The 22,800-nt window shown below is 59.9% G+C and overlaps 2 protein-coding genes across 2 annotated transcripts; one reads left to right on the top strand and one right to left on the bottom strand.

Annotated features, from left to right (window-relative positions):
• Positions 1-9,167: 9,167 nt before the first annotated feature.
• LOC108178441 (translation initiation factor IF-2) lies at positions 9,168-16,318 on the bottom strand. Its single transcript, XM_070057149.1, has 3 exons — positions 15,749-16,318; positions 14,392-15,424; positions 9,168-11,312 (listed from the first exon to the last, which is right to left on the bottom strand). The coding sequence occupies exons 1-3, from the start codon at positions 16,316-16,318 to the stop codon at positions 11,026-11,028; spliced, it is 1,890 nt and encodes a 629-aa protein (XP_069913250.1). The 3' UTR covers positions 9,168-11,025.
• An 84-nt stretch (positions 16,319-16,402) lies between these two features.
• Positions 16,403-20,394, top strand: ZNF503 (zinc finger protein 503). The gene is made up of 2 exons (XM_008269924.4): positions 16,403-17,081; positions 17,801-20,394. Exons 1-2 carry the CDS (start codon positions 16,776-16,778, stop codon positions 19,442-19,444), a joined length of 1,950 nt encoding a protein of 649 aa, XP_008268146.2. The 5' UTR covers positions 16,403-16,775; the 3' UTR covers positions 19,445-20,394.
• Positions 20,395-22,800: the final 2,406 nt, after the last annotated feature.

Genomic DNA, 22,800 nt, shown 5'->3' with positions numbered 1-22,800 from the left:
CCTCAACGGTCAGAGCTGTGCAATTCGAAGCCAGGAGCCAGGAGTTTCTTCCCACTCTCCCACACAAGAGCAGGGGCCCAAGGACTTGGGCCACCTTCCACTGCTTTTCCAGGCCACAGCAGAGGGCTGGATTGGAAGCAGATCAGCCAGGGCTCGAACTGGCGACCATATGGGATGCCAGCACTGCAGGCAGCAGCTTTTACCTGCTACGCCACAGTGCTGGCCCCATTTTTAAAAAGATTTATTTATCCCATATGGGCTGCTGGCACCGCAGGTGGAGGTTTAACCTACTATGCCAGTGCTGGCCCCTTTACAAAAAACAAAAACAAACAAAAAAACTCATCCTCTCGAAATACAGATTGGGGAAACTGAAGCTTAGGGCATAGGAGGGACTTGCTCAAGGTCACCCAGCAAACAAGCAGCTGACCCCAAGGCAGAAAAGAAAACGGAACTTCTCCTGTGTCCCACTAAAAACAGGATGAGGAGCGTCTGAAAGATGCCGTTTCACATCTAATCGCTTCTTGTGTTGTAACCATTTTCCTCATACACAGCCCTCGCTGATGGATCAGAAATAACATTTTCAAAGTTATATCTGCAAGGAAATGGCTATTAATGTTCTTCCTCTCCTTTCAGAGTGCTGAGGAATACATATTAATTTTCTCTCTACTTACACTGCCTATTTGCAAATTGTATTCACTACCCAGTGCTCCAATTTGTCCTACCCCTGAAGAGATTATGAAGAATAAATGTATTCCTGGAAATAAAATAAAATAAAACATGTGTCACTAGGATTTATTTTCATAATTATTTACGGGGATTATTTTAAAATATATGGAGGGGCAATAATTACACCGCGCACGTGAGGATCCTGCCGTGATTTACCAATATAAATTCCCGAGCTCTTCCCACAGCCTAGACTCTCTTCACAGCGTGAACCAAGGGCAAAGCAAGTGCACCTGAGGGATGAGGGCCAGAGGAAGGCCTGGTCCAGCTTTGTAGCAGCCAATGCATGGCCTAGGAGCTGTGGGTTCAGGATCTAGCTTTGCCACTCACTCCCTGTGTGCCCACGGATGAACCCATTCACTCCCAAGGTCCTCGGTTCCCTCAGATGCAAACGAGCTGACCTATGGAGTTCTTGATTACCAAACTAATGCAAGTAAGTACACACATCTCCCCAAGATAAAGACAGAGAATCCACACGTTAGTACTTAGTAGATGTTTATTGAGCACCTGCTATGTGTGAGGTGCTTGGGGACAAAGCAGGAACATGACAGAGTCCTTATTCTTGAGAGGCTCGCATTATAGTGACAGGAGACAGGTAGTAAGTGGAGAAATAACACGATTTCAAGTATATAGAACACATTTCAGATGGCACCGGGACATGCTATGAAAACGGAGGCTGACTGTGAGAGTGGGTGGGGGATGCTGACTTTGACAGTGTCCTGGACCTCCGCTGAATTTTCAGAGCCTTTCTCCTGGAAATCCCTGAAGAGTGCAGCATGAACTGGCTCATGGCCCCACTCACCCCTCTGCAGACTGCTTTTTATTAACGATAGATTTATTTATTTGAAGTGGATACTTAGAAAGAGATATATCTTCTGTCTGCTGGTTCACTCCCCAAAAGGCTACAATGGCAGGGGATAGGTCCAGACCAAAGCCAAGAGCCCAGGGCTCCAGCTGGGTCTCTCCCATGGGTGGCAGGGGCCCAAGTACTTGGGCCATCTTCTGCTGCCCTTCCAGGCACATTAGCATGGAGCTGGATTAGAAGTGAAACAGCTGGGACTGGAACCAGCGCTCGGGTATGCTGGCGTTGCAGGCAGCAGCACAGCTCACTGCACCACACCACCAGTCAGTGCACAACGCTTTTGCGATGCACGAACTGCGCAGGTTCAGCCAGCTGTGGAGTGTTCTAGGGAGGCCTCTCTCAAGGGACCAATATTTGAGCTGAAGTCTGAATCCTAAGATGGAGCAACCCAGAGGAAGACCTGAAAGGCTTTGCAGGCAGAGGGAAGAACGCCAAAGCCATGCCAGTTCCCTTGGTCTCATGCTCTCACTTTGCTCAGGCTTGAATGGTGCACTTGAATTCAAATGGTTCCAAAACAGAAGCACGTTTTTTGGGAAAGATGCAAGTGGAAAAAATTTGTAGCCATCAGGTTGCCTTCAGCTTTCAAACGGTTCAGGAAGGGAGCCTGCACTGTGGCACAGCGGTTAAGCTGCTGCTTGCGATGCCACCACCCAGTATCAGAGTGCCAGGATCCAGCTCCCTTCTTCCTGTACTTGGGAAAGCAGCAGAAGTTGGCCCAAATGCTTGGTCCTCTCACCTACATGAGGGACACCAGGATGGAGTTCCAGCTTCCTGGCTTCAGCTCAGATCAGCCTTGGCTGTTGCAGCTATCTAGGGAGTGAACCAGTGGTTGGAAATTCATGCGCTCTTTCCTTTTAAACAAATAACTAAATACATCTTTTTAAAAAAAAATCAACAAAATAACTTTTAAAATGGTGCAGGAAAAAAAAAGTGTGTGTATACACAAATATAACAGTGTTAATAGCTGTACGTCTAGGTGAAGTTTATTGGATGCTCATGCGCTATTCTTTATAATTTTTCCAAGTTTGAAATATTTGTAAGTAAAATGCTAAGGACCTAAAAAGGGAGAGAGATGAACTGTATCCAGTGGTGCCTGCTGTTTGGTGGCATCACTTGCATTTGTATCCATTCCTGACATCCCAGTGAGGCGGGTACCCCAAACAGCCCCACCTTCTGCAAAGAGATGGTCAACAGGACACAAGGAGAAAGGAAGGAGGACAGCAAAGGCCACAAGTCAGCGTCACCATGCCAAACTGGCCCCCCCGACTCCCCGTACTGACTTGCACGCCACAGGAACCACTCCTTGCTCCCACAGGTGTGGGAAGCCACTGCTGCAGGCTCTACCACCCCCATCCCACCTGCCTGCTGGAGCTCTGGCAGGAAGCCTCCCCAGACACAACCCACAGCGCACAGCCCTCGCTCGCTCGCTCTCCTGAAGCTGTTTGCAGCAAGTGACTCACCCAATTAAGAGCATCTACATAACAAAGGCTCACCGGGCCGCAGAGGTCACGCAGACTGTGAAGTGCGTCTTCGGAGTGCGCAGCAGAGCAGCTTTGCTAATTACCAGTCATTTCCACCCCTCAAGAGCCTGTCAGCCTTTGAGATGCAGGGGATGAAAGAACCCCCAAATTCCCACCCCACACCCATCACCTCTCCCTCCCCAGCCCACCCCTGCATCTCAGACCTGTGACTAACCGGGGTCTCTTCCCAGGAGCTGAGCAGCCTGCAGTTTGCATCCTTGGCTCTGCTAAACAAGCAAGCAAACAAAGCCTGTGTTGTCTTTCTCTTCGTTTTACAAAGGTGGTCAGTGTTTGCGGTAGTAAGCACAAGTAAGCAAGAAAGTCACAGGCAGCCATGCCATGACCCTTAGGGTGGACACAGTCCCATAGTGGCCCCTGTAGTCTGCTTTCTGGGAGACAGGTGTTTTTTTTTTTTTTATATTTATTTATGTATTTCAAAGTCAATGTCACAGAGAGAGGGAGAGAAGTAGAGAGGGATCCTCCACCCGCTGGTTCACTCCCAGATGGCCCCAACAGCCAGCACAGGACCAGGGTGAAGCCGGGAGCCAGGAGCTTCATTTGTGTCTCTTATGAGGGTGGCAGGGGCCCAGGCAGTTGGGCCACCCTCTGCTGGTTTCCCAGGCGCATTAGCAGGGAGCTAGATTGCAGGTAAAGCAGCCGAGACTCGAACCAGCATCCATATGTGATGCCGCTGTCGCAGGCCATGGCCTTACCCATGGTACCACAGTGCCAGCTCCACTGGGAGATGGGCATTGGCTGTGGGTATAGCCAAGTCCTTGCTCTTTCATCTAACACTGTACCACCAACACCTCTCCCCATGAGCACATGGAAAGAATGTGGGAGCAGGCAGGGACATCTGCAAGCTGAAGGAGCAGCTGTGAGGCGGTTAGCAGCCCTGACCTTGGGAACTGTGAGCAGGTGACTTTCTCTCCGGGAACCTCAGCTTCCTGACCTGTAAAATGGGAGTGACAGTTTACAGGGTCGTGGTAAGGCCTGAGGGAGATCCTGCTTGTGAAAGGGCTGTACAGACAGGAGACATTTCCTTACTCATTTTAGTAAGTGTTCCTTCATCAGTGTCTGCTCTTGACTTAGCCCTCTGTGGTCCTGTGTTGAGAATATTCAGCCCTGGAGGAACTCAAGTTCAAAAAGTAAAGTTACTTACACACACACACACACACACACAGTTAAACAATAAGGATTTAAAATAGCTAATAAAAGATATCATCAATTAGTAGTTAATTAAGTGCCAAATGAGTGGCATAAACACTGTGGGGACTCAGAGGTAAGAAGGAACACAGGGGGATGATAATAATAATAACAACAACAACAACAATAACAACTGCTTTCATTATTTTCTACATGCCAGGCACACACGTGGTTTCATTTCACGGACCCTTTGATCACATGAGGTAGGGCCCATGACCACGTTCATTTTGCAGAGGAGGAAATGGAAACTCCAGCGAGGTTAAGAGCCTTGCCCCCAGGGTACACATGGAGTGAACGGGGCAATCCTGTTCTTTGAATCCAAGAAGTCAGCCCCCAGAGCCCACCATGTGCTTTATGCTGACAGAGACAGGGCGGGGAGCCCTGACCTGGACTATGAGCAGAGGTCAGACCCAGGAGGGGTGTCGGTGCACCGGAGGGAGGTCCCAGGCTGGCTGGATGGCTGCTCCTGGGTAACAGTGGAAAGCAAACTTTGAGGGCAGGGAGATTGAATGAGAGGAGCTAAGGCATGGGAAATGCTTACAGAGTGACAGAGAGACAGAGTCAGAGAGAGAATTTTCTGTCCACTGGTTCACTCCCCGAATGGCTGCAACAACAGCCCGACCACCGTAAGGTCAAAGCCAGGAACCTGGAACTCCATCTAGGTCTCCCACATACTGGGCAGGGCCACAAGCACTTGGGCCATCTTCCACTGCCTTCCCAGGCATATTAGCAGGGAACTGGATCAGAATCAGAGCAGTGATAAGGGATGCCAGCAACACAGGCAGTGGCCTAAGCCACTGTGCCACAATGCCAGCCCCATCCCATGAAATGCTTTTAGACAGAGTTGCCTATGAAGTCTACAGCAATGTGGAGTCCCATCAAAGCAGTGCTTGGGAAGGCGGGGCCAGAGAGGAGGTACCTTGGGAGGCTTTGAGATGGGGGGAGTGGGGCAGTGTTCGGCTGGAACCGAAGCCCCCAGGGAGGCCACCCTCGCTGGAAAGCCCTTGTTCCTCTTTTATCTCTGTGACCCGCTGCATTAATCCACTACTGGTTCCCACGACTGCCGGCCTCATTCTGGCATGTTTACCAACTCCTTTTGCACTTGGAGTCCACAGGAAGCGGCTCACTCAGCCATTCCATGAGGGCCCAGGAACTCCCATTTCCAAGGCAGAGTCAGTCAACAGGACCTGAGGGCTAATTGCCATCAAGGGGAAGGAGGCCAGGGCTCTAAAACCATACCCCAGCTCTAAATCCTGTTCTCCACCCCCTCCAGCCCTGAACCTTGCAGACCCTTCCCCGGGGTCAGGCCCCCATCACCACTTCTCATCCCTGCTGAAGGAGTTGAGCCACCGCCGGTGGGTGTCACACAGGCCCTTTTTGCTTCTGAAGAAGCAAGTGGGAAGACTGAGAATGCAAGGCCTCTGGCCCTCCCTATGCAACCTGGTGAGTAGTATGCGAATGTGGCCTGAAGAACTGTGTGACTGACGGGGTCCCTGGGAGACAGTTAGTTTAGCACCAAAGGTAAGCGCTAAGAAAGGCAAATCTGTGGAAACATATTCATAGACCCAATATTTATTATCACTGATGCACAGAGAAACTATGCAGGGAATGAAAGTACAAAGATGTGATAACTGCTTTGGAAAAGCTTGGAGGGAAAGAAAAGGAGCCAGTAGCTATGAAGCATCTTAGCCAGGGTGCAGAGTCAGAAAAACCTTGTACTCTCCCCTGATGCCACTGCTGTACTCACACAAAGCCCCAGATGCTCCAAGCCACCACCTGGAGGTGTTCCTGCGCCACTGATTGCATTGCACAAAGATTTTTTTTTTAGCACCCCAAGGTACCAAACACTTAAGCTCTTAAGCTCTGCTGAGAAGAATGAGAGTTGATTGTCACCTAAGGTGGGCGATCTTGACAGTGTGTCCTTTAATGCTTTGGAAACCTTCATCAGACATTGTGAGTGCCATCCAGGCATGCTGGGGGAGAGGGATGGAAGTAAAGGGGAGAAAGTCTGCACATTCGCAGACCAGAAATGGATAATCATTTTTTTTTTGGGAAGAGGTGAATCAGGCAACATTGTGAAGCCACACAGAGCAGTGACCAGGGCACACGAGGCATTCTGTAAAACCATCAAGTAGGATTCACTCACACAATTCTGCACGACTAATTCCCTTCACTGAATTGTTCCGTTTTACCCAGCTGGGTTGGAGATATTCAGCAAAGCTGTCTGTTGATGGGTTCCCCATTAGTACCCATCACAGGGGATCATGGGCAAGCTGCAAAGTAAACACCATCAGACCTGTTTAGAAGCCACCCAAAGAGCCAGGTTATGGCTTATCAGCTGATATTGTTGGTTGTGAATGACAGAAACTGGCTCTGGCTAACTTCAGCGGAAAAGGAATTGATCAAAGGGTTATCAGGAAGCTCACAGAACCGCTAAGGAGACTGGAGACCAACACCGGAAATGGAGAGGAACTGACAGTAGCTGGCAAATGCATACGCAGCTGCTGGGGCTACTGCAGCAGTCCGCTGAAGCCACTGCCCCAGGGGCTGCCCTGACCACAGCGGGCATGGCAGCGGCTCTGAGCACCTCTCTGCTTCCCCTCGACAGCCAGTGGCATTGCATGGGGCTCGCTAATGCTGCTGTGCTCTCTCAGTCTCTGCGTCCGCCAAGAAGGGTCTCCAAACTGCCCCACACCCCTGCTCAAGCCCCGGGTGGGGTGTCCTGTTGGTGCAGCCTCCGTGGCAGGGATGGGGAGAAGGATGTAGCCCCTTCAGCTTCAGGAGTCGGAAGCAGGTCCTGCTTCCCAACAAACAGGAAGGTGAGCCAGCGCCGCGGCTTACTAGGCTAATCCTCTGCCTTGCGGTGCCGGCACACCAGGTTCTAGCCCCGGTCAGGGCACCGGATTCTGTCCCAGTTGCCCCTCTTCCAGGCCAGCTCTCTGCTGTGGACAGGGAGTGCAGTGGAGGATGGCCCAAGTCCTTGGGCCCTGCACCCCATGGGAGACCAGGATAAGTATTGGCTCCTGCCATCGGATCAGCGTGGTGTGTCGGCCGCAGTGCACTGGCCGTGGCGGCCATTGGAGGGTGAACCAACGGCAAAGGAAGACCTTTCTCTCTGTCTCTCTCTCTCACTGTCCACTCTGCCTGTAAAAAAAACAACAACAAAAAAAAACAACAACAAAAAAAACAGGAAGGTGACTCAGACACTAGGCCATCAAAGGAGGGGGGTGGGCAATCCCAAACCCCCACTCTCTAATGTAACAGCATGGCACTGAAGACTAAAGGTACTACGTAGGACACCTGTGCCCAAATGGTGAGAGGAGTGGCCATGCAGGGGCAGGTTTTTCCATTGAGTTGTGTCAACCAGCACATCCTACACTTTGAGATCCCGAACACACCACTGTAACCCCAAGATCCTGCTCTGCTCCCGCCTCATCCAGGACCCGCTTACTGAACCTTTACAATACACGGGCTCAAAATAACTATTGTCTTTCCATGGGATTTGTGTTACCTTCTCCATTAAATGGAAAACACCCTGAAATGCAAGGCCACAGAGAATACTTGCTGGAGGTCCCCCAAGTGCAGCAAACCCCACACACAGCCATTCATTCAGCAGCCAATGGCACCCAACAGTTCTCCTCATGCACTTCGGGGAGAACAGCCCCTGTGGAGTTCAGCATCCGTGAGGGAAACACGCTCTGCGGGAAATCCAGCCACAGGTGAGTGCTGTAGGAGGTGAGAGGGTGCAGGCAACTGGAGCGGAAGCTTAAGGAAGAGAAAGAGCAAAGAGAGAGGGGGAGAGAGGCCATTCCTGGTAGGAGGAAGAGCATCAGCAAAGCCAACACATTTGAGTAACCGTAAGGAAACTCAGGGCGAGGGGGCGAAGGAGACAGGAGAAAAAAAGAAAGCTGGGGCAGATCAAGCCAAGACCCACCAGCCAAAGCCTGGGGTGCAGGCTCAACTTAGCCTTGCAACCAATGGCAAACCAGAGACTTTTAAGCCGAACAACTACATGGTCTGATTTGCTTTTAAAATTAACTGCGCTCTGGCGTGGGCTTGGACCAGGGTGTGGGTGTGGGGGGGGGGGGCGGGGCTGGCACGCTTCGCGGCCTGGCTGTCCCACTAGGCTGGGAGCCGGCAGGAGGCTGCCCACCTCTCTCGGCTCTGCCCTCCTCCCACGCAGCCCCTGCTCCAGCCGCAAGTGGGTGTGGCTACCAGGGCTGCCCCAGAGAGCAGACTAGGGTCCCGGGGCTCAGAAGACTGGGTGTGGGGAAAGCCAGGCCGACTTCTTCCCTGAGTGCTCCATCAGACGAACAGGCGGTCCGCCGCACCTACCTCGGAGAGTCGCTGCGAAGACATAACTCGCACCAAGTGCTTAGTACCTGGCACAAAACAAACAACCGACAAGTGTTAGCTTTTCCTGCTGCCGCTTCCCGAGGGGACCCCGGTGGGCGCGGACTGCTTCCCTGGCTCTCCCAGGCGTGAGGACCCCTGGGCCAGGCAAGCCGCAGGGCTCCTAAAATGGCCAAGGCTGGAACAGGGCTTCCGTGAGAGTTTGAGCTCGAGCCGCTCGCTAGCGCGCGCACGCTTTTATTCACATGACTGGAAAAGACGCCCCAAGCGGGGCGAAGAGAACTGCCCACCGCCCTCCCGCTAAACCCGAGTTCAGCGGGTTAGGACTCTCTCGGGCTAGGACTTGGCGGCCGGGGCCCGGCGGGCGGGCTGAGGGGGCGGGGCCTGGGCGCCGGGGGCGGGCCGGCGCGGACGCCGAAGCCCCGCCCCCGGCGGAAGTGCCGCCCGGCTCGCCCCGCCCCCCGGAGGCCGGTTCCCTTTGCCCCTCCCCTGCCGGGCTCTCCCCCCTCAGCGCGGCTTCCCCGGCTGGTTCGGCCGGAGCTCCGGAACCTAAGTCCGGAGACGAGGTCCTGGGTCCGCGCATCTGGCCCTCTCGGGTGGGGCTCCCTGTCCGTCTCACTCCTTTCCATTTCTGTTCTCGGCGCGGCCGCAGGCGCCGCGGGAGACCGCCCAGGTAAAATCCCGCACGTGAGGGCTCAGGTGTGGGCCGGACGAGCCGGGCAGTGGCCGACGGCACGTGCCCGGCTTTTCTCCAAGCGCTTGCGTTGACAGGGCTTAGCGGTGGCGGACGCGGACTCCGGGGAGCTCGAGGGCCGGGTCGTGTGGTCCCGAGCCCGGCGCAGGCTTCGCCCTGCCGGGGACAGGGGGGCGCGGGGTTGGGGCGGCTGGGGCCGAGGCACCCGAGGGTCGTCCGCCGCCCACTCCCCGCGGAGACCGGATTCTGACAGCCGCCCGGCCCGGACGCGCATAGCCCCAGGTCTGCAGAATGAAAATCAATAAAATCGATACAATGGCAAAGAACGCGAAACATGTTGGGTTGTTATTCCTTGCGTTTGTTAATTTTTTATTTATTTATTTTTAACTTCTTTCTTGGACAAGGTGGCTGCAGCTTGGATCCAGGGCCGCCTCCGAAAGGAACGCAAAAATCTCTCCGGGTTTCCCGGCTGGGGGGGGGGGGGGCTGTCCACCGCCCCCTGCCGCGCGAACTTCCCCGGGCGGCTGTGCGGGCTCCGGCGGCGGGAAGGAAGCCCCGGGGCGCGCGGCGTCCGGACCGGGCTCTTCCCCGCGTCGCGGCGTCTGCCCTTCAGGGAGCTGCCCCCCTTACGCCGCCACTCCCCTGGTTCGCCACCCCCACGCCCCGGGGGCCGAGCCTCCCCCCTCCCGCGCGCTCTCCCCGGCGCTTTAAATAATGATATTTGCATGCAGGGAGCGATTCATAAATATGTCAGGGCCGGTGAAATATAGGCAACATTTCAAACTTTCTATTTAAAAAACATGAATTATGGCCGCGGAAAATGTGTTCCCATTTAAAGGCGATACGAAGTATTTGGTGTCTCGTCCCCGGGCCCATCCATCACGCAGACAATAAAGAGAGTTTTTCGCCCTGACACTCGCGATTTATGGGCGCCCTTCTCTGCCCTCATCACTCACCCGCCGCGGCCGGCCCCGCGACAGGCCCCGCCGAGAGACGGGCGCGGGCGCGCGTTGCGCGCGCTCCAGCCCCCCGGGACTGCAGCTCCCTGGGGGGAGTGGCGGCTCGCAGGCGTCGAAGGATCGGTCCCCAGGATCCGAGTGGCCGAGGGGGAGCGCGGGAGCCACACTCGACCTCCGGCCTCCGTGCGCACAAGCCGCTCTCAGGGCTGGGGCCGCGCGCGCCGAGGAGCTGCCTGCGGGCCCCTCTGCGCCCGGGCCTCGCCCGCAGATCGCGGCGGCGCGTCAGAAAGTTAGCGGCGCCGGCGGCGGGCGGCTATTTACCCGCTGGTTGGAGGTGAGAGTAGAGAACTAGGCCGGCGGGGCTACCTAGGCCGCTTCCTGACCACTCCGCATCCAAGGAAGGAGAGCTGGTCCCGAGGTTTTTTGGACCCAGCCCCGCCGAGAGGTCGCTGCTGGGCAGAGCTTGCTTTGGCCGCCTGGTCCCCGGTGCTACTGCTGCGAACACAGCCCGGGGGTCCCCGGCAGCCGACGAACCCCTTTCACCATCAGGGGCCGCGGAGGAAGGACGCGCGGGAGGCGCCGTCCCCAGCGTTTCGCTCCGGCCCAAGCGCTCGTCCCGGTGCGCTGCCCTTCCAAAGCCGCCGGCAGGTCTCCGGTGCCAGCTCGCGTCGGGGAAGGCTCAGGCTGCGTCTGGGGCAGAATTCGCTTTCAGTTTTCGCCGCGGGCGGACCCGGCCCGGCTAGATTCCGTGGCCCCCGCAGAGCTGAGAGCTGCCAGGCACTGCCCGGCGGCGCTAGGCCGCTCGACCTCGGGGCGCCGCCCAGCCAGCTGCCCGCGGAGGCCGCCCCCGGCACCAGGCGACACCTCGAGTCCGGCGCTGGGCCGAGGCGTGAGCGTACACGCGAGCCGGGAGCCGTTTCCCCTGCCGACGCCTGCGAGCTGTGAGCATTCGGATAAATGGAACACAAACGACAGCCAGAGAAATCCCGTCGATTCTAAAAATGACAAGGTTGAATTTATTAGATGCAGACTCCTGTATAAGAGCAGGGAGATAAAAATTATACAAACAGTTCCACGTCCAGTGCGCGCCCCACTGATGGCTCAGGCTTCAAGGGCACCGAACGGAACGAGTGACAGTTTAGATCTACAGGGGGATATAAAATATTAAGTTCTCGGTGTGTGCACATACAGTTTAGTGGGGGAAATCTAGAGAAGCGTCTTTTTTTTTCCAGCCCCTGAGTGTCATCTGGTCTCAAGCTAAGACTTCTGTCCAAAGAACCACCTAGTGAGTGATTTCCTAAAGCAAGAGGTGGGGAGCAAGGTATCCACAGCTGTTTCCGTGTCTGCAGCGTGGCAAAGGTGAAATGAAGACGTTTAAGAAAAGGAGACGTGCAGACAACTGAACCAGTGCATCGATAAGGCATTTCTAGGTATGAAAATAAATATTTCTACGAGGTCAGTCGTGGCGCGTGCAGACTTAAACAGAGCAGCCTTGGGAAACCCGATGCAGGGGGCCACGGGTCCTGCAGCCCTGTATGCCTTGCAGTTTAGGTTAGCCCTGTTCGGTGTTCCTGGCCTCCCGCCCTGGCTTGACTGCTGGCAGAGCCTCGGCCTGCAACAAGCATAGAAAGAGAACGCTGGAGCTGAAAGTAGCAGGGCCTGGGGTCCCGCGGGCAGTCCTCAGCCCTCAGTTCGGATGCCACAGGGCTCTGGCAGCGGCTGTCTAGGTTGACAGATTTGGGGGAGGGTCTAGCTGAATTCCAAGGGTCCCAAGGATAGAAGCTGGAGGCCACCGGGAAAAGGGCCAAGATTTTTGCTAGCGTCCCGAAGCTAGTCCCCACCCAGCCTTCGAGATGCCAACCAGAGGCCCTTAGAAGCAGTCATCTGGGTGCTTCTACTTGTGAAATATTAGACACCCCTTGTGCGCACTCAACGCGGAGGCCCTGATGCCGGGGGATCCTCCATAAATCTGCAAAGTCCAGCGAGGTCCGTAGTGTTGCAACTGTGGAACACCAAGACCAGCCAAATATGACATCCAGAATAAAGCGTTTCCCCGGAATCCTTCAGCCATCTCTGTCCCTAAGCGCTTTCTCCCTCTCTGCCTCTTCCTCTCCCTGTCCGGCTCTCCTCCGACAGCACCCAACCCTTACACCAGCACAGACTTGGGGAGGGGGCACTCTGCTATGAGTTCTTGGAGAATTATGCACACTCTGAGGGACGCTTGCCCGGGCCCTGAAAACGCCCCCACTCCAGAGACTGCCTGCGCCTGAAGTGGTTTCCACGGCATTCTGAAGGCGAGGGCGAGAATGGGCAATATTCCCTTGGAGTAGGTAGAGGGGTAAGGCAGAGAAAATGAAAAGGCCAAGAAAGAAGTGGGAGTCGAAACAAAAAGAAGGGAAAGAGAAAGAAGAAATCGAGATGCGGAGAGGGGAGAGGAACGCAAGAACGGCGAGGTCCCGCGACCAGGCCAGGCCGCGGCTCCCGCACGCCGGACGCCTCCCCGGCCTCGAGAGGCGGTGAGGGCGCGCCCAGCGGTCCCCCAACGGCCTCGGGAACACAGGCCCCTCGGCCAGCCGGGCGGGGCAGGCCCTGCGCACTCTCTCCGTGCTCCCAAGGACTGCGGGGCGGGGCGGCTCGAGGGTGGGGAGGCCCCGGGGGGGGCGCGCGCCGGCCCCAGGCTGGTTGGGCGCTCTGGGCCAGGCTTTCCAGCTCGCCGGGCCTGACCTGTCAGGCGGATTATCTTCGAGGGAGATTAATAGGGGAGGCGGGCTGCAATAATAATCGTTTTGTTTGATGTGACAACTCTGATAGGCGTTGATTTACTTACAAACTGATAGGCTTTTAATTGAGCGCCTCCGCCGAGCCCGAGATGAAAGGGAAGCGGCGGTGAAAGGCGGCCCGCCTGCCCTCCGGCCTCAATACTGATTAGCCCTCTCGACAGTGAATACTTCAAGGCATTTTCAAACTTTTTCCTCAGCTCTCTCCCCTTCCTCCTCCTCCCACCCCCTCCTCAAATATCTGCCATGCCCACTCCTTTTTGAGAGAAAACAAATCATTTCCATTGTGTGCAAATAAAATCTGCAGGACATCCACGCCGACCGCCGCTGGGGGCTGGAAGCATTAGACCTAGCGCCAAGTGATTAATAACCACCATTCCCCGCCCCCCCCCCCCAGCCCCATGGCCCCCGCGGCCTTCGGGGGTCTGGCCTCCGGCAGGAGGAGCACAGGCCCGGACGCTGGCGCCTCGCGAAAGCCGGGGGCGCGCAGGCCTCCAGGCGCCCCCGTGCGCTCGGACCTTCGGAGCTGAGTTTTGAGCCAAGCGAACGCTCGCGGCCCACAACCTGTGCCCACGAAGCACGATGAGGACCCACGGGCGCGCGCGGCCATTCCAAGGGACGCGGGAGTCACCGCGCTGCCCCCCCAGGCTTTGGGCGCTGGGGCTGTCTGCCCGGAGTAATAAGGAAGCTGCTGGGATGAGAGGAGAGGGAACAAACTGTGCCGGAGAGTGGGCTGGAGGTGCGGAAGGAGGCGCCCACCTTGCGGTCGCCCCCGGCCCTGGCCGCCGCCCCAGCAGCCTGCAGTGGCCAGGCCTCGCCGGGAGGCCGAGGCGACACGCGGCCGGAGGCCGGACTCGCGGCGCTAGGAGCCCAGCAGCCGGCCCGGATCAACACCTAGATAGCCGGACACAGACAGACACTAACGCCCGCCGGGGAGGAGCGGCTTCGCAGACGTGCTGCCCCGCTCTCAGAAACGCACCTGGCACTCGGCGCCCGCAGGTCACTCATTCGTGGCAGCCGCACGGCCTCGCTGGTGGTCCCGCACCTTCTCGCCACTCAACCTTCCTGTTGTAGCAAGCCCTCTTGGATGCAGGTGTGTGCTCACACACGCGCGCGCACACACACACACACACACACACACACACACCGGCCCTCCACGCACCGCCTCGCTCCCTTCTCTCCGAATTAGCTTTGGTCAAGTTACCATCTCACAAAGTTTACCAACCTAAAGAACCGAGAGAGAAAAAAAAAAAAAAAGCAGGCAAAGAACGCCTATGAGCAACATTCTAAAACTCACCCCCTGAAAGTTCTCGGTACCCGTGCGGAGTGGGAGCCGGAGACAAGGGGGGGGGGCGTGGGCTGGCGAGCAGGAGCGAGCGAGCGCGCCCCAGGCAGGCCTCGGAGCCGAGCGACCCCCGCGCGTGCCCCGCTCCGCGCCGGGTGCGCGCCGGCGGAAACCTGGTGTCCCGGCTCGGCCCCCGCCCCGCGGCTCCGGGCTGCCGGCGCTCCCAGCCCCACCATTTATCAAAAGGACTTGACAACAAAAGAAGAGCCAGGGCGGAAAAGCGGGGGAGGGGAGACTCAAAGTCCTCCAAGTCGTTCCGAGGAAGGGGGTGTGTCCTCCTCTCGCCCCCTCGCAGTTTCTGCGAGTTTCTGGAGGTAGGTGACCCCGGGACTGGCTCCGGACACCGCTCATAGCGGCACAGGCGTGCGCGCACTCTCCGCACCCGGGCCCAGGTAGCCGGCGGCACGCACAGCGCCGCCGCTCTTCTCCGCGACAGCCCGAGTGACGGTGCAAATCGAGGGGAACGCGGCGGTCCCGCTCCGCTTCCCCGGGAGAACCCGCGTTCCCACAGGCGGCCGCCCCTCCCGCTCGCGCCTTCCCTCGGCTCTGCCAGCGCAGCTCCACGCCGGCTCGGCGTTCCCACACCTTGGAGCGAGGAGCTCCGAGGAAACCGGTCTCCTGGCACGCCGGGAGGGCGCAGGGCGCGGGATGCGCGGGCAGGCGGTTGCGGCGGGGGGCACGAGTGAACCTGACACGAGCCTCGCCCACGCACCCGCGGCCGGGCCTCCTCTCCGCAGCCTCGCAACCCTGGCCACGATTCCCGGGGGCCCGAAGAGTTGGGGGGACCCGCTCTTCCAGCCACCCCCACCCCCAGGCCCCGAGGATTTGTTGATGGCGTGGAAAGAAGTCTGGGAGGGGGCGCCGGGGCACTGCGGGGCGAGCGACGCAGCCGCAGCCTCACCGCCCCACGCGGGGCGGGAACTGTCCCGTGCGAGACGCCGCCGGTGCCCAGCCCGCCCCCTACAAACTCTAGGGCCCAAGCCCCCTAGGTGCGAGGGTCCCCCACCACCGGGAGAGGTGTCGCGCGCCCTCCTGGCGCCCCGGGCGCACCTGCGCACTCCACTCCTCGCCTTCCCCACCCCGGCGGGCCCCTCTTTTTCTTTTCTCAGCCCCCACCCCAATCCCTAGAGGCCGCTCCTCTCGCCCCCTCCTCCAGTCCCCTCCCGGTCTCTTCCTTCCTCTCTCTCTCTCTTCTCCCTCTTTTTCCCTGCAAGTCGCACCCGCCTTGTAATCAGCAACAAAAGCTGACATAAATCACGGGCGGATTGACAAGAGCTGACAAATAACTGATTGATTGCGGTCGAGGCACATTGACAATTGATGGAGGGGTGGAGATGCCCAGAGAAGGCGCGGGGCGGGGGGAGGGCGGCAGGGGAGAGTAAGAATGGGGGCGGGGGGACAGACTGAGTGTGAAACAGAGGAAGCACGTGACCTCGCCCCTGCCCCAATCGGCGGGTCCCTGGGTGTCACGTGGCTGCGGAGGGCGGGGAGCCGGGCGCCCGTCGCTGGGATGAGCAGCCACCGCTTCCGCGGCCTGAGTGACTTCTGGTTTCTCCACCGCCGAGTCTCGGGAAACCAGAGCGGGCGGGCGAACTCGCTCGCGCCCGGGCTCCTTCCCCGGGTGGCCGCGCCGCGCGCGATCTCGGTTCCACCAGGTGTGCGGGCCCCGTGCGCGCCGCCGGGCGCCGACGATCTGGCTGGTGTCCACACGCCTGCCGGATCCCTTCCTGGCTACGCCCGCAGACTGGTCCTCATCGCCGCTGCTTGCTTCCAAGAGAAGGTTTCGGTTAATTTTCCGAGCCGAGGAAAGGACAGACGACGAGGAGGGCAAAAAAAAAAGAGGGAGGCGGCAGATGGCAAACGTAGAATACACGTCCATCTCGTCCTCGGAGTGAAAACGAGGGAGGGGACACGCAGAGGAGGGCGGCGAAGAGGGAGCTGCCCATTAAAACCAGCTCGGAGAGTCCTGGCGGCGGCGGCGGCGGCGGCGCGGGACGCGTCACATCCCCTTGACCCTCCAATCACCTCGGGCTCCCATTTGATTGGAAGGCGGCAAAGGCTTTAATCTCCCCCTCGGTGCAGCTGCTTTTGAAGTGAGTTTCCTCGCCAGAGCCCCGGCTGGACAGGCAGCGGCTCACATCGCTGAGCGCAGCGCCGGCGCAGGGGCGCAGCCCGAGGCGGACCCGCAGCCCAGCCGGCTCCGCGGTGGGCCGCCCGGGACCCGTGGCTCGTGGCGCCCGGCGCGCCGGCTCCTCCTGCGGCTGCGGTTCCTGATCCCCGGGCGAGCGCGCAGCCCCGGGCCCTCCCCCCGCTGCTCCCATGCGCGCGGGTGGGTCATGAGCACAGCGCCCTCGCTTTCTGCCCTAAGAAGCAGTAAGCCCAGCGGCGGCGGCGGCGGCGGCGGAGGCGCAGACCCTGCCTGGACCAGCGCGCTCTCTGGAAATAGCTCCGGCCCCGGCCCAGGCTCGTCCCCGGCCGGCCCCACCAAGCCTTTTGTGCACGCCGTGCCCCCTTCCGACCCTCTGCGCCAGGCTAACCGCCTGCCCATCAAGGTGCTGAAGATGCTGACGGCAAGGACTGGCCACATTTTGCACCCTGAGTACCTGCAGCCCCTGCCCTCCACGCCCGTCAGCCCCATCGAGGTAAGGAACCCCCCACCCCCACCCTCTCCGGTCGCGGGGGGGGACCACTCCCCAGGCTGCCGCCCTGCAGGGTTTCCTTTCTCGGGACCTGAGGGTGGGGGTGGGGTCCGTGGTGATTCAGCTCCGGGGAGAGGGGAAGACGGCGCTTCTGCGCCTCCAAACTGGGGCGGAAAAGGAGCAGGAGGCGGGACCCTGGGTTCCAGGCGAAGGCTAGGGGACAGGGCGGCCAAAACTTGCTGCTGCTTTCGGTGTGAAAGACCCGACCGCGACCCAGGCCCCTACCCTCTGCGCTGCTGGCCGGCGGGCGTCTGGAATCCGGTGGCAGAGTAGCCGCGCCAGGGTCCTCTGGAGCTGGCGCGTGCACAGCCTCCGAGGCTCCAGCCGCCCGTGCCCTCGCTCTGAGGAATCCAAAGGTGCGCGCGCAGAGGGGTATCGTCCTGGGTCCAGCCTTTCACCCCGAAACCTTATGCGAGTGTTTTTTGAAAACCCAATTCGCATCAGGAGAGGGCAGGACAGCTTCTGCCCGGAGGTGGGAGTCCGCCGCCTGTCCCTAGGGCAAGGATGTTGGTGGGTGTGGGGGTGCCGCCCGGCTCCGCACCTCGTCGCTGGGGGGAATCTGCGCGGGCAGCATGGGGGGGGGGGCTGGACCCCAGAGGCCAGGATTCTAAAGGTTTCCCCCTTCTTTCTCCGTGTGATCCGTTCCCCGTCTGACTCTGCAGCTGGATGCCAAGAAGAGCCCGCTGGCGCTGCTGGCGCAAACCTGCTCGCAGATTGGGAAGCCCGACCCCTCGCCCTCGTCCAAACTCTCCTCGGTCGCCTCCAACGGGGGCGGCGCGGGCGGTGCTGGCGGCGGCGCCGGCGGCGACAAGGACGCCAAGTCGGGCCCCCTCAAGCTGAGTGACATCGGCGTGGAAGACAAGTCGAGTTTCAAACCGTACTCCAAACCCGGCTCGGATAAGAAGGAGCCGGGAGGCGGCGGCGGCGGCGGGGGTGGTGGTGGTGGTGGCGGCGGCGGCGGCGGCGGGGGCACTTCGGCGGAGAAGTCGGGATTCCGGGTCCCGAGCGCCACCTGCCAGCCGTTCACGCCCAGGACAGGCAGCCCGAGCTCCAGCGCCTCGGCCTGCTCGCCGGGAGGCTTGTTGCCCTCGGCCGGGGGCGGTCCGGATGGCAAAGACGACAAGAAAGACCCGGACGCGAGTGGCGGCGGCGGCGGCAAGGGCGCTGGGGGCGCAGCGGCCGAAGGGGGACCCGCGGGGCTGGCGCACGGCCGGATTAGCTGCGGCGGCGGGGTTAACGTGGACGTGAACCAGCACGCAGACGGCGGTCCCGGGGCCAAGGCCCTGGGCGCGGACTGCAGCGGCTCGTCGGGCTCCGGCTCAGGCTCCGGCCCCGGTGCGCCCGCCTCCTCCTCGGTGCTGGGCTCTGGGCTGGTGGCGCCAGTGTCGCCCTACAAGCCGGGCCAGACAGTGTTTCCTCTGCCTCCTGCTGGCATGACCTACCCGGGCAGCCTGGCCGGGGCCTATGCCGGCTACCCGCCTCAGTTCCTGCCTCACGGCGTGGCGCTCGACCCCACCAAGCCCGGCAGCCTGGTGGGCGCACAGCTGGCGGCGGCCGCGGCCGGCTCGCTGGGCTGCAGCAAGCCGGCTGGCTCAAGCCCGTTGGCTGGAGCGTCGCCGCCGTCCGTGATGACAGCCAGCTTGTGCCGGGACCCGTACTGCCTCAGCTACCACTGCGCCAGCCACCTGGCCGGGGCGGCAGCCGCCAGCGCCTCGTGCGCACACGACCCTGCGGCGGCGGCCGCGGCGCTCAAGTCCGGATACCCGCTGGTGTACCCCACGCACCCGCTGCACGGTGTGCACTCCTCGCTAACGGCCGCCGCTGCCGCGGGCGCCACACCACCCTCACTGGCCGGCCACCCCCTCTACCCCTATGGCTTCATGCTGCCCAACGACCCGCTCCCGCACATCTGCAACTGGGTGTCGGCCAACGGGCCGTGCGACAAGCGCTTCGCCACATCGGAAGAGCTGCTGAGCCACTTGCGGACCCACACGGCCTTCCCCGGGACAGACAAACTGTTGTCGGGCTACCCCAGCTCGTCGTCCCTGGCCAGCGCCGCCGCGGCCGCCATGGCTTGCCACATGCACATCCCCACGTCCGGCGCTCCGGGCAGCCCCGGGACGCTGGCGCTGCGCAGCCCCCACCACGCGCTGGGACTCAGCAGCCGCTACCACCCCTACTCCAAGAGCCCGCTCCCCACGCCCGGCGCGCCCGTGCCAGTGCCCGCTGCCACCGGACCCTACTACTCCCCCTACGCACTCTACGGACAGAGACTGACCACAGCCTCAGCGCTGGGGTACCAGTGAGGGCGGCCGGGAGGGCGAGCGAGTGAGCGAGTGAGCGAGGGCATGCAGCCGGGGGAGGGGCGCGAAGGCGGCCAAGGTTGCCGAACTCCCCGCGTGAGCGTGTGTGCGTGCGCGCGGGAACACCCGGGGCCCTGAGAGGCAACCCCGTGTACCGCATCCACCCACCCCACCTCGGCGACCGAGACCCGGTGGGGAACTCCTCTTCCCCCGCCTCCCACCTCCCCACTCAAACTTTATAAAAGTTGGGAAAAAAAAAAAAGGAAAAAAATCATTTGACTTTTTATAGAAAAGGAAGGAAAAAGTAATTGAGAAAGTGTTCATCTGAGGACTTCAACCGGTGGACACTGGTATTTATTTATGTTAGCTCCAAGCGGACCCGTGGTTCAAAAGTGCATTATTTAGTTTGAACTCCGTAGGTAAAAAAAAGAAAAGATAAAAAGAGGAGGAGGAGGGGACGAAATTAAAACTCGAGGGTGCAAATGTGCAAGAGAAACCCTCCCATCCCTTGTAGATTATAAATAAAAACAAACCGCCAGACTAGAGGTCTTCTCTTAAATGTTACTTTAAAATTGCTATGATTGTATCGTACGTTCTTATTTAATGTCTGATTGAAACACAAATTTACATGCATGTTTGTTACAAAAAATGAAAAAAAACCTAAACAAGTCACAATTTGTCAGCTCTGATTTCAAATTGCAATTATTTTTAAGGTGTATGCCATCGAAAGAGAATGGGTATTTTTTGGTATGTATTCTGGAAGGAAAAAAAAGGAAAAACAATTCTATTCCAAAACCTCATTTGCCTTATTTTGTTCTTTAAAAGGAACACTTAACTATTTTTAATTTTTAAGTCCACCCGCTGAGAAGGGGACAAGGTTTACGTCATGTACTAAAATAATAGACAATGTATCGCTTTAAAGATTAAAATTCCGTATATTTGATGTATTAAAAGGTTTTACTTCTCCTTTTTTTTTTTTTTAATTATTTTTTTGGTTAGAGAGAACAGAGCGGTTCCGGCAGATGTGGGTTCCCGGGCCGCCGCGGCCGCTTCCCCGGCCCGCGGCCGAATTCCCGATTGCTTTGTTGTGATTTTCCCCAGGCCCGAGGCGCCACACGGGCCGCCAGCTGCAGGGACGCAGGTTTAAAGGGGGAATTCCACGTTTTGGACGGACACTGTTCTTCGCTCTTGCTCACTCCGTTTTTATTTAAGTTTTCTCTCAGCAGCCTGTTTGTCAAAAGTGAAAGGGGTGGGGAGGAGCGGGTTGTGTGTGTGTGTATTTTTTTTTTTTTTTTTGGGTTAAATTTCCCTCTTGAGGTTTGGGGGCATTTGGGTTTCGTTTTGCGCGGAGCGCCGAGCAGGCCAGGGCTCGCCGGCCGCGCCCGGGACCCGGGGACCAACGGCCGCCCTCAGTCTCCCCTCTTGGCTTTGCAAGCAGCGCCCGTCCCGGGCGGGCAGCGGGGACAGATCTGCGGGCCGAGGGCCACCTGGGGAACCCGTTTCCGCGGCCTGGACAGCGAGCGCGCAGGAGCCCCCCGGGACCCTCGGGGACGGCGCGCTCGCTCCGCTCTCCTTTGCGCTACCGAGGGCCAGCCGCACCCTCGGGCGCCGGCCTCCCTCTGGAGCCCCGGCCGGGGCGGGCCCGCGCCGCGGCTGCTTTTCCCCATCCTGACGGCTCTGCAGCCGGCGCTCCGTCCCGGTCGGCGCCTCAGGAGAGCGCGCTGGGGCCCGGGATCCGGAAGCCCCTTCCAATGCGGGCCCCCCAGGGTCCCGGCGCCCGGGCTCTGCCTCGTGTGGCGGCCAGGTGCGCGTCCAGGGCGGTTTGGAGCTGGGAGCTCCGCTCGGCAGAAGCGCAGCAGGCGCCTGGGTCTCGGAGCCGATCCCCGCCCTGCGCTCCGCTCCCTTCTCCCTAACTTGGGCCTCGGGACGAAGCAGCCAGACGCGCCGCTGGAAGCACGCAGAGAAACGACTGAAGCGCTTTGAAAGGCGGGGGTCCCTGGGCCCCTCACACACTCTCCAGGCCTGCGTTCGAGCTTTCGGCGGCCCAGGGCGCCCTCCGTGGGATCTCAGGACCGCAGAAGCGCAGCGCTGAGCGCGCACCCCACGCTCCCCCCTGCCCGGGGTCCGGCCACGCTGGGTTGTCCGAAGCTCCAGCAAACCTCAGCGCCCACCTCCCCTCGTCTGCTTCTGCCGGCCGCGCAGAGTCCACCCCCAGCCTCGGGCCTGGGTCCGACAGCCGCTCGGCCCCGGCGTCCATCCCCGCAGGGGCAGGCGCCTTTGAGCCTCTCCACCCGCGGCCCAGCACTAGCCTCGCGGTTGCGGGGCCTTTTCCCGGGTTGCACGCAGACCAAGCTCCACCACCTCCCGGACGCCACCCAGAGTGGACTTGCTGGCGACTCGAGCTCCGCCACCGCCTCCCCGGAGGGAGCAGCCTCTCGCACCCCTGACACCGATGCCGGGCCGGATCCACACCCCGGAAACGGGAGCAGGAGCGCGCACTCTGGCCGCAGTGCCCCGGGACGCCGCAGCCCACCTCCCTCGCTAGTCTGGTCGAGAGAGAAGCTGGGCTCGGCTCGGCTCCTGGAGAGCCCTGGCCGACGGGGCGGCCTGTCCACCCAGCTGGCTCCCAGAAGACCCTCACCGCAGGCGGGAATTGGGTCGCGGAAGTGGCGCGGCCCCCGAGCCCGCAGCGTGGGGCCCGAAATCCCCCTGGCCATGGAAGACCCACGAGCTTTGTCTTCCTCTCTTAAAGGGTCCCGGGACCACCAGGCCTCCCTCCACGCCCTGGGACAGGCAGGCGGGGGAAGTGGAGATGGTTGCGCCTTTATGCGCCCTTGTAGTATTTCATTGACAAAAACCAAAGCCAAAAGCCCCCTAACATTTTCATGACACCATTCTTTGCAAGCCGCTGCGCACACGCAGCAAAATTCCGGAGCTGCAGGCCGGGGGTTGGGGGACAGAAAAAATTCCCCGACGTGTCGGACGGAGCCAGGCCGCCCCGGGCGCACGGCTTGGGGAAGGGAGGGTGCCCGGCCGGGCGGTGTGTCCAAGCCGAGGTGCGAGCCTCTTTGCGGGACTCTCGCGCCCGGTGCCTCCACCCCGCGCAGCCGCCTCAGGATTCCCCGCTCGCCAGCGGGCGCAGGAGCCCGGCGGAGCGCCGCGTGTCCGCCAGGCGGCGCTGCGGGACCCGGCGGAGCAGGACCGAGGCCGGGAGCCCAGGCCCCTGAGCCCGCCACAGGCTGGGTCTCACGCCGAGCCCCTGTGCCTCCACCTTCGCACGCCTTTTGCGGCCAAGTGCGCGCGTGCCCTCCCTTGGCGTCTCGCTCCTTTTTTCTTGCTGCGAGCCTCCTCCCCAGTTC

The sequence above is a fragment of the Oryctolagus cuniculus genome, chromosome 15 (genome assembly GCF_964237555.1).
Source record: "Oryctolagus cuniculus chromosome 15, mOryCun1.1, whole genome shotgun sequence".
NCBI classification, from domain to species: Eukaryota; Metazoa; Chordata; class Mammalia; order Lagomorpha; family Leporidae; genus Oryctolagus; species Oryctolagus cuniculus.
This window is presented reverse-complemented; position numbering and strand designations above follow the sequence as displayed.